General features: G+C 49.8%; 1 protein-coding gene across 13 annotated transcripts in view; it reads left to right on the top strand.

Annotated features, from left to right (window-relative positions):
* The first annotated feature begins 6559 nt into the window (after nucleotides 1-6559).
* Nucleotides 6560-15562, top strand: part of UVRAG (UV radiation resistance associated) — a 110595-nt gene continuing 101592 nt past the window's right edge. For all 13 annotated transcript variants that reach the window (XR_008203334.1, XR_008203336.1, XR_008203353.1 and 10 more), the window contains exon 1: nucleotides 6560-6778. Coding sequence is in view for 5 of the 13 variants with exons in the window: in XM_052670753.1 (XP_052526713.1) it covers nucleotides 6698-6778 (81 nt within the window). In the remaining 8 variants the exon portion in view is untranslated. The remainder of the gene's footprint in view (nucleotides 6779-15562) is intronic.

Below are 15562 nucleotides of genomic sequence, written 5' to 3' on the forward strand. Positions count from 1 at the left end.
AGAACCGTAGAACCATAGAATCGTAGAACCATAGAATCATAGAATCATAGAAGCATAGAATCATAGAAGCATAGAACCATAGAATCATAGAACCATAGAATCATAGAATTATAGGATCATAGAATTATAGAATCATAGAATCATGGAATCATGGAATTGTAGAATCGTAGAATCATAGACAACAGAATCATCGAATCACAGAATCATAGAACCATAGAATCATAGAATCATAGAATTATAGGATCATAGAATCATAGAATCATAGAATCAAGGAATCATAGAATCATGGAATCATGGAATTGTAGAATCGTAGAATCATAGACAACAGAATCATTGAATCACAGAATCATAGAACCATGGAATGGGTTGAGTTGGAAGGGACCACCAAGACCATTCATTTCCAACCTTCCTGCCCTGGGCAGGGTTTGCCAACCTCTGCCATGTAGATTCATTCAGGACCTCCCATCCTGGGGCACGTTTATTGTCCTTGCTTGGAGTTTTGGTTTTAGAGCTGATCCAAAACAGCACAAGATTAAGCCCTCGTTAAGCAAGATGCATACATCCTTTGCTCTAACCTCATGCACAGCTCCTGCAAAGCCAAAAACTCGTGTTTAACGTGGCTGTGTCCCTGCTGTGGGCTCACAGCTGTAATCCCAAGTGCCATTTCCAGGAGGCCTTCTTCTGAAGGGAGTTTTTCAGCTCCTTCCACTTCATCCCCTCCAGCTCTTTCTGACAATAAGCTTTGCTTTTCATTTTTTTTTCATCAACCCAGTGCAAACAGCTTCTAAACTAACGGGCAGCCCTCTTACAGGAGGAAGTGGGATAAAATGTCTTTTCCAAAGGAAAAAAATGAGGTTCACATGCTCGGAATGCACTGTAACGCAATGGGTGAGATTGTCGCAGCAAGACCGAGTGCTGCATCCCTTAAGTTTGCTGGTCTCTTCAATCCACGCATCCATCAGTGTCTGGAAATAAAGCAACAACCAACAGGTCGTAAAGGAAGTAGGAAAAAGTATGGATTTGTTATCAAAGAAAAGCTTTCTAGGAAGGTTGGAATAGATTGACATCATCGCAGGTTGGTGAGGAAACGTTTGGGAATAAAAGCATGTTTTCCTTGAAAGTGCCAGTCATTCTATGCTCCCAAACACTGGGACCCTCCATGGAAACTGTCTCAGGATTGGGAGGTGGCTTAAAGATTTCTTTTACTGAAGGAGGACATTGCTTGTGCAATGTTGTGCCCAGAATAGTTCACTCGCATGCCAAAATTGCAATGGAGTCCACTTGACGTAGGGTTTATCAGTGCTGCAACAGCCAACAGGTCAACAAAATCAATTAACAGAACCAGTGATGGAACTGACAGTGACTGTGAAGTGTAAACGATGGCAATTTACTTGCAAATTAGTCAGCTCCCCTTGGTTGTTAGCTCTGTTTGACTCAAGCACACACGCTTGCACGTTTTCAGCATTTTTCCTTCCTCACGTAGAACAGCAGTGCTGCAGAACAGTACAGACCCCAGACCCTATCTCTTAAGTTAGCAAATATTGCTGGAGTGTGATGCTTCCAAAGGCAGAGCTCGAGGAGCTCTTCTAAGCCCACATCTGTGGCTCTAAATTACGTTCTTTAACAGGCATGCAGTGGCAAAGCTTAAGCTTTTCCCTCTTCTTCGAATACCGCACAGAAGTTGAGCATTTAGCCCTGCACTTGCAACCCTTTCATCTGTCAGTGAAACACCTTTGCTCACTTGAGTGGTTTTGCAATGAGCTAATACCCCACAGCGGTATAAAAAAGGAGTGCTTGGCTCCATCTAAGGCAGAGGTAGGAATTACAGTTAGCCACAAGGCCATTGCTTCCTTTCCCAAAGGCTGCAGCACGCCAAAACATGAGAAAAGGCTACTAAATAATCTCGGTCATGACCTACAGTTAGGCCCTCTCTGCAAGGACGCCATCCCTTGTGTCTCAAATTGGGCAAGAAGCATGCCAACATGGGAACGTGGTGCCATACAGCAGAGGAAGCCTCCAACTAAGCTTAGAATCATAAAATCGTTAAGGTTGGAAAAGACCTTGGAGATCCCCAAATCCAACCCCAACCCATCCCTCCTGCCTGCTGACCGCATCCCTCAGTGCCGCACCTCCGTGGTTCTTGAACATCTCCAGGGCTGCTGACCTCCCCACTCCCTGGGCAATGAATTATCACTCCCTGAGAATAAATTGTTCCCAATATCCAACCTCTTTCCCTGGTTTTGAGCTTATTTCATGCCAGCTGGCATAAGATATCTTTCCAGTAACTCTCCTCGGCTTGCACTGTTACGCAGACAGAGGTTTTTCAACATTTACCTTGGGTGATAAAGGTGATGCCGTCATCTTCCAAACTATGCAGACAGATGGCATTGGCTTTTCTGTGGTTAAACATGCAAACGATGCTTTCCCAGGGCATCAGCAAATTACACAGGGCCCAACGTGACGCTGAGCTCTGCAGGACTGCTCCAACGTGACCAAAGCTCAAAGAAGTCACCACCCTCCCCAGGTTCAACTTGCAAAATAATCCACCCAAACCTTATTAATTAGCAAAGCAATTATTTTAAGCCTGAAAGGAATGATTATTTCTCTCATGCTCAGCCCCCATCCGTGTCATTTTCCTCCTTTTCGCGTTGAATGCTGATGTGGGTGAGGAAGTGTTGCACTTAACCTGTCAGAGCTGATGGAAATCAAACGTGAAATGGAAACCTCATCCCTGGTTTTCCTTAGAAATTGTGTAAAATGAGGCCAACCCCCCCGACCAGCACAGGCTGGAAATCTGCAGGGACTTTTAATACCATCATTAATAAATTAACACGGGATTTGCTGATTTGGAGGCTTATCTGCGAGCAAGTAACTGATATTATTTCCTAAGCAAAGTCACTGTTTCAAGAAAGTCCCTTGATTTCATGAACAATTTTATCGTCCCAATTATGGTATTCTTCTTTTCACACCTCTGGGCTAAAAACTGGGAGGAAAACCCAATCAACAAAGCAAACAAAAAACCCCAGAACCAACAAAACAAGACCAAATTTCATCCCAGGAATCAAGTTTTGACCTTTCAAAGTGAAGGTGGTAATTTCAAAAGCAACGCGCGCACAGACTGTAATGAACCAGGAGGCAGGAGGTGAATAAGACTGACACAACAGGTCCCAAATGACCACGTTTAAGCCTCCTGATCTCAACAATTACTCTCCTCATTGGGGACAGCCAGGTACAGGAGTCAATCTCTGGGATCACGGTGCTTGAAACTTCAGCTGGAGGTATCAAGGATTATCGGGCACCCAGACACAGGAGCACCCCATTGGGTGAAAGCTTTGGGAAGAGTCCCCCGTCCATTAATGACGGGATGGAGTTTGTTGCCTCTGTTTTTCAACTCCAAGAGGTGTTTTGGGAAATGGCAGACCATGAGTAAAGAGATGGTGGAGGATGGAAGAGCATGGCTTGTGCACGGATGGTCACTGAACTCTAGAAGACACGACTCCTCTATTCATTTTTTGTTATTTTATTTTTTAATGGGTTCAACCATGCATGCTAAGTGCAATGCTGGTACAACATACGCCAATGTAGCATCGATATTTCACGGTCTCCAGTGATAGAGGTGAATGAAGACGCCCTCCAATGGGGAAGGTCTTCCTGCTGAGGACATCCTCACCAGCACCCACGGCCCTGCTGGAGGCCGCACGGGGCCACGTGGAGGACAGGACAGGAGTTTCCAGTGCTTCAGCCCTTGGGCTGGTGGGAACTGGCATTTCCAGTGCTGCAGTGCGCTGGGGACAGGCGTTCCCAGTGCTGCTGTTGGGGCAGTGGGACGGGCGTTCCTGGCGGAGCGGTGCGGTGGCAATCCTGGTGTGCTGGTGGAACGATGGGGATGAGTGTTTCAAGCGTGGCCACGTACACGGGGCAAGCGTTCCCAGTGCTGCAGGGCACCGTGGGCACCGGTGGTCCCTGCAGGGTGTGGGGACAGGACTGGAGAACCCAGTGCTGCGTGGTATGTGGACGTGGTAGAGGGGTGGTGGGGATGGACCTCCTGCCTGGGATGGAGGTTGTGTGGGTGGAATGGGATTGAAGTGGGTGCTGCAGAGAGGGCTGCATCTGGCTTTGGTGTGTTGGCGTTAGCGCTGGCATGATGCGGGATGGGTCAATGCAATATGAAGTGGGATGGTGTGATGGGGGGGTGGGTGGGTTGGTGGGCTGTGGGATGGGTGGCATGGCGTGGGGTAGGTTGGCATCATGTAGGGTGGGCTGGCATGACACAGAGTGAGTTGGTGTAATGTGGTGTGGGTTATTTTGTTGTAGGATGGGTTGGTATGATGTAGGATGGGTCAGTGTAATGTTGGGTGGTTTGGTGTGTTGCAGGGTTAGTTGGCATGATGTAGGATGGATCAACGTAATGTGGGGTGGGCTGATGTGCTGTGGGGTGCAGTGGTATGTTGTGGGGTGGGTTGGCATGATGTCAGGTAGGTTGGTATGATGTAGGGTGGGTTGGTACGATGTAGGGTGGGTTGGTACGATGTAGGGTGGGTCAATGTAATGTTGGGTGGTTTGGTGTGCTGTAAGGTGGGTTGGCACAATGTGGGATGAATTGGCATGATGTAGGATGGGTCAGTGTAATGTGGGGTGGGTTGGTGTGCTATGGGGGGGGTTGGAATGGTGTGGGGTGAGTTGGTGTGTTGTAGGGTGGGTTGGCATGATGTAGGGTGGGTTGGCACAATATGGGAAGAATTGGCGTGGTATAGGATGGGTTGATGTAATGTGGGGTGGGTTGGTGTGCTGTGGGATGGGTTGGCACAATGTGGGATGAATTGGCATGGTGTAGGATGGGTCGGTGTAACGTGGGGTGGGTTGGTGTGTTGTAGGGTGGGTTGGCATGATGTAGGGTGGGTTGGCACAATATGGGATGAATTGGCATGGTATAGGATGGGTTGATGTAATGTGGAGTGGGTTGGTGTGTTGTAAAGTGGGTTGGCACAATGTGGGATGAATTGGGATGATGTAGGATGGGTCAGTGTAATGTGGGGTGGGTTGGTGTGCTATGGGGTGGGTTGGCATGGTGTGGGGTGAGTTAGTGTGTTGTAGGGTGGGTTGGCATGATGTAGGGTGGGTTGGCACAATATGGGAAGAATTGGCGTGGTATAGGATGGGTTGATGTAATGTGGGGTGGGTTGGTGTGCTTTGGGATGGGTTGGCACAATGTGGGATGAATTGGCATGATGTAGGATGGGTCGGTGTAACGTGAGGTGGGTTGGTGTGTTGTAGGGTGGGTTGGCATGATGTAGGGTGGGTTGGCACAATATGGGATGAATTGGCATGGTATAGGATGGGTCGATGTAATGTGGAGTGGGTTGGTGTGTTGTAAAGTGGGTTGGCACAATGTGGGATGAATTGGCATGATGTAGGATGGGTCGATGTAATGTGGAGTGGGTTGGTGTGATGTAGGATGGGCTGGTGTGTTGTGGATTGGGTTGGCATGACGCAGGGTGGGTTGGCATGATGTAGGGTGAGTTGGTAAGACGTAGGATGGATCAGTGTAATGTGGGGTGGGTTGGTGTGTGTGCTGTGGGGGGGTTGGCACAATGTGGGATGAATTGACGTGATGTAGGATGGGTCGATGTAATGTGAAGTGGGTTGGTGTGCTGTGGGGTGGGTTGGCATGGGTGTGGGGTAGGTTGGCGTGACATAGAGTGGGTCAATGTAATGTGGGGTGGGTTGGCATGGGTGTGGGGTAGGTTGGCGTGACATAGAGTGGGTCAATGTAATGTGGGGTGGGTTGGCATGATGTAGGCTGGTCAGTGTAATGTGGGGTGGGTTGGTGTGCTATGGGGTGGGTTGGCAAGGGGTGGGATGGGTTGATGTGTTGTGGGTTGGGTTGGCATGATGTAGAGTGGGTTGGTACGATGTAGGGTGGGTCAATGTAACGTGGGGTGGGTTGGCACAATGTGGCATGAATTGGCGTGATGTAGGATGATGGGTCAGTGTAATGTGGGGTGGGTTGGTGTGATGTAGGGTGGGCTGGTGTGTTGTGGGGTGGCTTGGCACGATGTAGGGCAACTTGGGGTCACGCAGGGCAGGCTGCCACACTGGGACGTGCGACAAGCTGCAATATAGGTGGGGTGGGCTGGCGTCACGTGGGACGCCCCGCTCCCGACAGGCCCGGCCCGCTGAGGCCCCAGGCCGCTCCCCGTTGCCATGGCGACCGCTCCCCCCTCCCACCCGCACCGCGCCAGCAAAATATTTTCGTCCCACCACGTGATATAAACAGCTCCCTCCACCACGTGACGGAGAGCGAGCGACGTCAATCAAAACCGCCGCCTTCCAATCAGCAACCTCTCCTTCCGGTGCCGTCCCGCCTACCGGAAGTCGGCGCGCCAATCGGCGCCGGGTCCCGTTCCAACGGTTTGACAGAGGCAGCGGAGAGAGGTGCTGATTGACGTGGCTCTCAACCTATCACAACTCAAAGGCTCTCCCGGCCTCCCGCCTCGTTGGAGCGCTGACCAATGAGCGGGCGCGCAAGCCACTAGCTCCCGCCTCCTCCTCGCCCGCCCCTCAGCACTGCGGTAATATGGCTCCGTAGCGAGCGGCCCAGCTTGGTGCTGCTGCCGCCATTAACCCTTGGGTGTCCGGCGGCGGGGGGGCGGCCCGGCGGGCTCAGGCGCTGCCCGGCCGTTGCCCTGCCTTGAGGATGAGCTCGGCCGCCGGCCCCGCCGCCCTACCTCCGGGCTCCGCCACCAGGGCCTTGCATGTGGAGCTGCCCTCGCAGCAGGTAGGGCGGGCTGGGGGCTCCTGAGGGGACGGAAGGGGAGGAGAGGGGGGGGAATGAAGGAGCTCTGAGGGAAAGTGCGGGCTCTGTGAGGTGTATGGCGTTCCCTTCAGGTGAGGTTGGGGCTGCGCTGAGGTGAAGGGGGAATTCCTGAGGTGTGGGGGTCCCTTGAGGTGAAAGGTGGGAATCTGTGAATTGTGGGGTTCCCTGGATGTGAAAGAGGGACTTGTCTGGGTTGTAGGGTCCCTTGAGATGAAGGGGAGCTTTCAGGAGAGGTGGTGCTCTCTTGGGGTGAAGAGGGCTTCTCTGAGGTGTGTGGATCCCTTGAGGTGGAGGGAGGGTTCTCTGGGGTGTGGGGCCTCCTCGAGGGTGCACGGGGGTCTCCTGTGAGGTGTGGGGCCCTCTTGAGGTGAATGAGGGACTCCTATGAGGGATGGGCTCCTCCCTTGAGGTGCTTGAGGGGGTCTCCTGTGAGGGCTGGGGCTCTCTTAAGCTGAATGGGGGTCTCCTGTGAAGGATGGTGTCCCCTTGAGGTGCATGGGGGTCTCCTGTGAGGATTGGGACCCTCTTGGGGTGAATGAGGGACTCATGTAACGGTTGAGGTTCCCTTGAGGTGCATGGGGGTCTCCTGTGAGGGTTGGGGCTTCCTTGGGATGTATGGGGGTCTCCTGTGTATGATGGGCTTCCCTTGAGGTGCATGGGGGTCTCCTGTGAGATGTGGGGCCCCCTTGAGGTGCATGGGAGACTCCTGTGGGGGTTGGGGCTCCCTTGGGATGAATGGGGGTCTCCTATGAAGGATGGTGTTCCCTTGAGGTGCATGGAGGTCTCCTGTGAGGATTGGGGCCCTCTTGGGGTGAATGAGGGACTCATGTAACGGTTGAGGTTCCCTTGAGGTGCATGGGGGTCACCTGTGAGGGTTGGGGTTTCCTTGAGTTGAAGGGGGGTCTCCTGTGAGGTTTGGGGCTCCCTTGGGATGAATGGGGGTCTCCTGTGAAGGATGGGCTTCCCTGGAGGTGCATGGGGTTCTCCTGTGAGGGTTGGGGCTCCCTTGAGGTGCTTGGGGGTCTCCTGTGAGGGTTGGGGCTCTCTTAAGCGGAATGGAGATCTCCTGTGAAGGATGGTGTCCCCTTGAGGTGCATGGGGGTCTCCTGTGAGGGATGGACTTCCCTTGAGGTGATCACTGAGAGGCTTTCTGAGTCTTGTGATATTCCCTTGAGGTGATGGGGTGGCATCCTGAGGTATGGGGGTCCCTTTGGTGAAGGGGGCCTCCTATGGATTGTGTGGTACCTTGAGATGAAGGGGGGGGGGGGGAATCTGCCTGAGGTGTGGGGATCCCTTGGAATGAAGAGGTGGGGAGACCATCCCCAAGGTGTCGGAGTGGAGTTCCCTGCAGGATGGAGGTGCCCTAAAGGCAATCCCTGAGCTGACACAGCGATGTTCCTGAGTTGTGGGGTTTTTTAGTGCCGTTCCTTTGGGCTGCAGGTGGGAGTGTGAGGTTCCCTTTGCATTGGGGTCTGTGCCTATATCAGAGAGCTGAGGGTGTTTTCTTTATAGAGATGCTGTGTACAGACAGGAGCTGGGACTTGCAATATGGTAACACCCAGATAAATTGGCTTTTATTCTGGGCTAACTGGGGGGGCAGTGAGGTGCCCACTTGTGCCGTGCCTTTTAGCGAGGTGGAGGCTGAGCACAGCTCAAGAGTGTATTCCAAAAAGCAGTGAAATGTTCCCTCCCCATCACATCCTTCCTCCAGCAAACTGTTTTTCCTGTTTGCTGATGTTTGGCTTTTGGTTTACTGGGCAACCATCCTGCTTACATGACTGGTTTAATTTTGGAGAGCGTTAGGCTCAGGGTTAAGTGAGGTAGTCCAGGCTCTGCAGGAGGGTTTAGCAGTCTGTATCAAACAGTCTGTGTCCTTTTCCCCTCCTGCATGGCTTTTGTTGTATGGTTCCCATCAGCTTCAAGAGTGTTGCTGGGAGGGGAATAACAACATCCGTGCCTTTGCTTTCCTATAGAAGCCTTTCACGATGTGATTCTGCACTGGAAGTTTTGGTTCAGTGTCTCTGTGCTGAAGTAGGCACGTGATCTGAATGGCTTCAGCTTTGTGCTCCCAGGTGTTAAAATGAAGCAGTGTGAGGGGGGGAAATCAAGAGATGTCAGCTTGAAAATGAGGCTGTAACTGCTGCAGGGGTAAGAGGGCAGAGTGGAGAGGCTGTTGGCCACAGGAGCAGAGCGAGCACCGACTCTGAAGCGTGGGCCTGTTGTGTGTTAATGAAGGAGAAGATTGGTTTTGTTTTGGATGAACTTTACAGGCTGCTGAGGGCTCACATATGGCCCTTTCTCCCTGCTAAATCTTTGCTTTGCTTCTTTCCCAAGCTTGTGCAAGAACCAGGCGAACGCTGCAGGGAGAAAGCCAGAGTTATTAGTCATTGGGCTTCATTTGTGAAAGTGAGACCAAAACAGCCTGTTCTTTTTTTTTTCTCTGGTAGCAGAAAGGTTTGTTGGAGTTTGTAGGAACAGAAACTCCATCTTCAATTACAGGCCATTGCAGTCAGGTAAATATTTGGTTTATGAGGGGTGCCTGTGCTCTGCAGGTACCCAGAGAGTGTATCTGTGTGCTGTGTCAGTGCTTGCCATCAAATCAAGGAGCTCTGAAGCTGCAGCCTGATATGCTGGCAGCAAATCATCCGTTCACTGCATTATCTGAGCACAGAAGCCTGTTGCTGAATTGCACAGCGCTTTGCCTCCGAGGGGCCATCATCCTGCAGGTGTTCTGCTGCAGGAAGAAGGAAAGGAAAAGTCATTTAAGTTTATTGCAGCACCTGGATAATGCAGAAATCTGTCTGATCTGGGTATGGTGCTGCATGGCACGGGGTAATTGTTTTGTACCTGCTGGCACAGAACTCGGTGCAGTGATGTGTTGCAGCAGGCAGTGTTGTGCAGAACACCCAGTGCTGTGTTTTTTGTGTTCAGAGGATTTGGAAGGCGTTCTGAGTTACGGTTGTAAATCCCCCTGAAGAAGAACACACTCTCAAATCTGTGAGCTTGAGGGGAATGCTGTCTGAGGTGTCAAAGGTATGGGTTTACTCTTACCATAGAGTCATAAAGTGGCTTGGGTTGGAGGGACCTCAAGGATCACGAAGCTCCAACCCCCCACCACAGGCAGGGCCACCAACCTCCCCATTTCACAGCAGCCCAGGCTGCCCAGGGCCCCATCCAACCTGGCCTTGAACACCTCCAGGGATGGACGGGGCATCACAGCCTCTCTGGGCAGCTGTTCCAGCACCTCACCACTCTCATAGCACAGAACTTCCCCCTGACATCCAACCTCATTCTTCCCTCCTTCAACTTCAAACCATTTCCCTTGTCCTGCTGTCATCTATCCTTGTAAAGAGTTGATTCCTCTCCTGTCTGTAAGCTCCATTTAGGTTCTGCAGGCTGCACTGTTGTCACCCCGCAGCTTCTCTTCTCCATACTGAACAAGCCCAGCTCCCTCAGCCTGTCTTTGTAGGGAGGTGCTGCAGCCTCCAATCATCTCTGTGGCTCCTCTGGTCCCTCTCCAACAGCTCCCTGTCTCTCTTGTGCTGGGGGCTCCAGCCCTGGGCACAGTACTGCAGATGGGGCCAAGAGCAGAGTAGAGGGGGGCAATGACCTCCCTGTCCCTACTGGCCACCCTCTGCTGATGGAGCCCAGGATCCCTTTTGCTTTCTGAGCTGCTACTTCAAAGCATTGATTTCTTCTTCATCATCTCTTCCTGATGCAGGGAAGCCCAGCGTGTCATGAAAACTTTCCAGTCCTCTTGTTGTATGCAGTTCAAAGGAATGGGGGCAGGGGACCCAAACCTCTCAGACTTCATAATCTAGAGAGAAGATTTTGCTAAAACAATGTGGTTTAAGCATAGAGAGGCCAGTCACACTGCAGTCAAATGATTCGTTGGATGTTATTCTGCTAATTGCTGGCCTAAACAGCTGTCATGTGTGGCTGCTCAGAGACAGCAGGGCCAGTCAATCTTCTTGGGCTTCCAGCACTTCAAACTTCTCCTTCAGGAGGAAATGGATGAACTTTTCCTATCAGTTCCAACATCAGTCCAAAGCTTTTGATGGTCTGTGAGACGTTGTTTGAAGACCTGCAATCCTGATCCTGGGTGGACTGCTGTGCACCAACTGTGCTGATGCATTAATATTTGGGAATTGTAGGGAAAAAAACTGTGTGTGTGTGTGTAATATACACTGAAGGGGGTGTTGTCATACTCACAAAGTGATTTCCAGTCTGTGGTTCAGGTCTATGTCTGTGTTCTCTTACCTGTCTTGCTAACCAGCATGTGAGTCATCTGGAGGTGTGGTTGGTTTTGGGTGGAGCATCTCAGAAATAAGGGGATAGAGCCATTTTTAGAAAGTGACAAAAAGGTCCCCTGTTCTATTAGCGTGATAAAGATGAATTATGGAGGGTGGGGGAGGAGGGCAGGCAAAAACACAGTGTGGGTTCTGGTGCAGTAGAGGAGTGGAATGTGTAACAGCTCAGTGCTGCTTTGGCTGGGATGGAATAGCGCTTCAGAAGTGCTGCCTCACTCCCAGGTGATGTGACTGCACACCAGCCATCAGCTGCTTGAATATCTGCCAGTTGGAAGCTTGAAAGCTTGCTCTGTTCGTGCTGCTCGTTTTACTGCTCTGATGATCAGATGTTCTTCTGAAGATCAGCTGCAACTCACTTCCAAATTAGAGGGAGAAAGCAACGTGTGATGCTTGCACTGTACCTAAGATGTTTCCCTGTAACGGAGCTAAGCAGCTCTTCTGTATTTAGAAAGAGAGATGGAGTAAAAGCCATCTGTTACAGACACTAACATGAGATGTGTCTCTGCACGGCCACGGATGCTGTTAGATGTCCAGCTAACCCAGTATCTTTTGTTTTTCAGCTCAGAGATGTCTGTTGTCAGATGGTGAGAATGGTCAGATGGTTTCTTTGGATGGAGCAGCAAAGCATTCAGCCACAAAGCAGGCGCGTGGCGTTGAGCTAAACTTTGCAAGGATGTTCTCTGGCCTCTGTTTGCTTCCAGTTTGGGATCTGTAACTGTTTGGAGTTGGGTGGGTTTAAAGTGTCCGAGTGCTCAGCATACGAGCTTGAGTCTGAGAGCAGTTCAGGGCTCATAGGACTGAGGTTAGAGGTGGGTGAGCCTCGTGGGGCTTCCTTGTACCAGCTAAAAGTACCAGCTAAACTCCAGCTAAGTGCAGAGCATCCTCTTTCTTTGTACCCAGTGCTGATGTGGACTTGTCAGGCTGGATGCACAGCACGTTCATGAGCTGCACGTTGGGATTTCCAGCAGCTGAGTGAAACAGTGCTGTGGCCAGTGTGTCTTTTCTGTCATCCCATTCTGTTATCCCCACCCCATCCTTGTTTGACAGGCAGAACTCCCTGGTGTTCAGTACTGAAGATGAAAACCACACTTAGGAAGAGAAAAACTGCAGTTGGCCAAATAAAACATTACAGCTGAACCCTAAGTGGTCAAAAGAAAATCCCTCCAAAGGTTCTTAGAATGTGAAACCACCTGGTAATCTTTTTTTAATCCATAACCTGGTTGCTTGTAATGGAAATAGAGTGAATTCCAAGGCTGTGAAGGTGCCTTTCAGGTTTGTACCCTCCCTCCATAGTTCTTACAGTGAAGAAATGGGCAGCTCTATGGGAAATCTTCCCCCTGAGCTACATGATGGCTGTGCATCTACCAGTTTTTCAGCTAAAAGAATGTTGCCAAAAGCATCTTTTTTTTTTTTGGCAGCAGCTCTGTAACAGCTGTTGTTACACCTTCCACTGAGCAACGTGAAAACGAATCTGCCTCTTCAGTGCTTTGCTTCCTCTTTCCTACCAACTGTGCTGGGGAAGATGTGAGCAGAGGGTGGAAAGTGTTGCCTTCGAGCGTTGCTTTCACTTCTCTTTGGTTTGTGCTGCCTCCAGTCCTGTGTCAGTGTTTGGAGATCTGCTCCATCAAGGCGATGCAGTGATGGATGCTGCGCTTCCTCCAGCTTCTGGTGTTTGTTGGAGGCATCCCACTTAGGGGGGAATAGTTGCAGTGACTGGAAGTGCAGCCCAAAAGGTTGGCTGTTAATCTGGTGGTGGTTTTTTTTTTTGCTTTCTGCAGTGCTTCCCAAGCAGTTCAGGAGTGTTTCCTGGACTGAATGGTCTCTAGGTATTTTAGAGAGCTGTAATAAATAGATTTTGATGCTTTATTTGGGATATAGAGGGGATGGAGGGTGTTTGGGTGACGTTCTTAGCTGAGTGAAGGGAAGGTCGTGTTGGTGACTGAAGGCTCATTCCACATTTAGGAAGAGAGGATTACTGCTCTGCTCTTGGTTTGTCGCCCAGTAAGATCATAGACATTAATATGCTTCAGGTTAATATTAATCAGCACATATGCTTTGCTTGTGTAACGTGGCACTTGCCTAAAATCAAGGGGTTCTGGGAGGTCAGAAGAGCCTTTGCTTTGGTTTCATTGACACTTTATTCCACAAAGCACTTCTTGGATTCCATTTCTTGTTTGGTTTGCTGGGGTCCTTCCCATAGCTAATAAGGACTAATGCTGTGTTGCCAGAGGTGATGGTAAGAGGCTTAAGGGACTCCTCTGAGCTGTCTGCTACAGTGTGCCTCTTGTTAATGAGCTGGGGCTTGCATCTCTTCCATCTCTTTGCATCATTCCCTCGTGCATCAAAGAAGCAGTTATGGGTTATTTACTCCCTGCAAGGGCCTGAATAATTGTCTATACAAACTCAGGAAAAATGACTCTTCTTTGCCTGAAGAGTTTTTAGGCTGTTTCATCTTCCTGCATTGGTGAGCACAGATCAGTTCAGGGTGTGCAAGGAAGAAGGGTGAAGATGCAGAGGACTTTGTGGAGCGTGGATGCTCTGAGCTCACCTCACATATTGATTCTGTTCTTTGATGTCTCCTTGATTTTGGGCTCTGATAAAGTGATGTAGATTCTCTCTATGAGGTTAAAGAGTGCAAAGAGAAGCTTTCTTGCTGCTGCTGTTGCTGTTTTAATTTGTTTTAGAGTTGTTGTGCCACAGACTGGCACATTTTGTTGCATGTAACCTTGACTTCAGATGTTGCTGTTCTTCAGTTCCCTGTTCAGATAATGAGACTCCACGCTAAGTGCAGTTTTTCTCTTGGTTGTGTCTCCGTGGGCCATCTCAAATCCAAAGGCTTTGCTTTCTCTTCCTCCTTTGCTTTCTCCCTGCATCGCTTACAGAAGCTTCAGTGTCCTTTGGACAAAGTCTTTGTGCTGCCTGCCCTTGCAGAGCCTCTCAGCGCAGAAGCAGGAGGAGCTGTGGCAGAGGATGAATCCCTGGAAGCCTTTATTGAGCTACAGCACGTTCAGGTGAAAGTTCAGAGGTCCATTTTCCACCTCAAGCCTCCCATGTGTGTAGCTGTAAAAGAAAGGAAGAGCTTTCCTTTAAGGAACTGTGAGCTAAAATCCACAGTTATGTCTGCGGTTTTTTCCTTCAGTTGCCTCTTTAGAAACACAAGAGAAGCAGGACAAAGTGCATTTTTAAACTGTTGCCAGAAAGCAGTTATTTACTCAATAGTTATTTGCTTACTAACCTGCTATTGAATCCCATTGTTTGTCCTGAGTACATTAAGATAAGAGGATGCAGCTATAAGGACATCCACAACTGACTCGTTGACCTACTGATGGCTGTGCAGCCTTAACACCTTCAAGCATGTGCTGAAAAGGCATTAAAACAGAATCCCAGCAGTCCCTGGTGGCACCTCCTATGAAATTGCCATTAAATGCTTCTGCTTTTCTTTTGAGGCAGGTCTGAAATCGTGTGCGATCCTCTTGACCCAGAGCTGTCGTAAGATGAGCTGTGGAAAGTCAGTGTTTCACTGCAAAGCTTGGATGTAAATCATCCTAGCAAGTGTGTGAATAGCAATACAAGCATTTTCTCATCCTTCCTTAAGTGCTGTAAGCAGTGGTTTTAATAGCAGTGCCTCTCAGTAGTATTTAAACTTTCCTCTGCATGCTCCCTTGCTATTAAAGGCTTTGCATACTGCAGGAAGATGGACCAGCTTTTCTGTGAGGAGTCCCAGTTTTATTGGAGTGCTTTGCATCAGGTCACACCCAATCAGGTAACTGAGGCAGCGTGGAAATTACCTGAAGTTGAATGAAGTGTGAGTTCTTGTCTCCTGTTTGACTTCCAGCAAGTCAAGTCACGTGGTTGATAGTATTAAAGCTGGTAGAGGTAAGTGAAAGCAGGCAGGTGGTGAAAATCCAGGGCAATAGACAGTTGTCACATCAAGTTGCTGTGACAATTACTAAAGCTCGTTAGCTAAGTGAAGTTTTTCAATAGACTTTGTACAACTTGGCATCTCTGCCTTTTTACATTGACCAGCCATCACCTGAGTGCTGAGAGCTGCACAAGCATCCAGGGACCCAGGTTTTGCAAGCTGAGTTCTGTTGAGTTGGAAACAACTGGAATTGCTGCAGTGGCGTTTGTGTTGCTAACTGTAATCTTTGCCCCCTGCTTTAATGTTGAAATAGCTGGAGGGATTTTGCTTACATTCTTTCCGAGTCACTGTGGGTCATCAGGCAAGCCAGGAGACTGGGAAAGCTGTGTAGAACCAGGCTCTGTACCAGCTTGTGCAGAGCTCAGCAGCACAATCCAGAAAGGAAAGCTCATAGCACAGAACTTCCCCCTGTCATCCAACCTCAATCTTCCCCCCTTCAACTTCAAACCATTTCCCCTTGTCCTGCTGTTTTCTACCCTTGTAAAGAGTTGGGCTCCCCTCCTGTTTATAGGC

This window comes from Tympanuchus pallidicinctus, unplaced genomic scaffold (genome assembly GCF_026119805.1).
Source record: "Tympanuchus pallidicinctus isolate F22 unplaced genomic scaffold, pur_lepc_1.0 scaffold11, whole genome shotgun sequence".
Classification (NCBI taxonomy): Eukaryota; Metazoa; Chordata; class Aves; order Galliformes; family Phasianidae; genus Tympanuchus; species Tympanuchus pallidicinctus.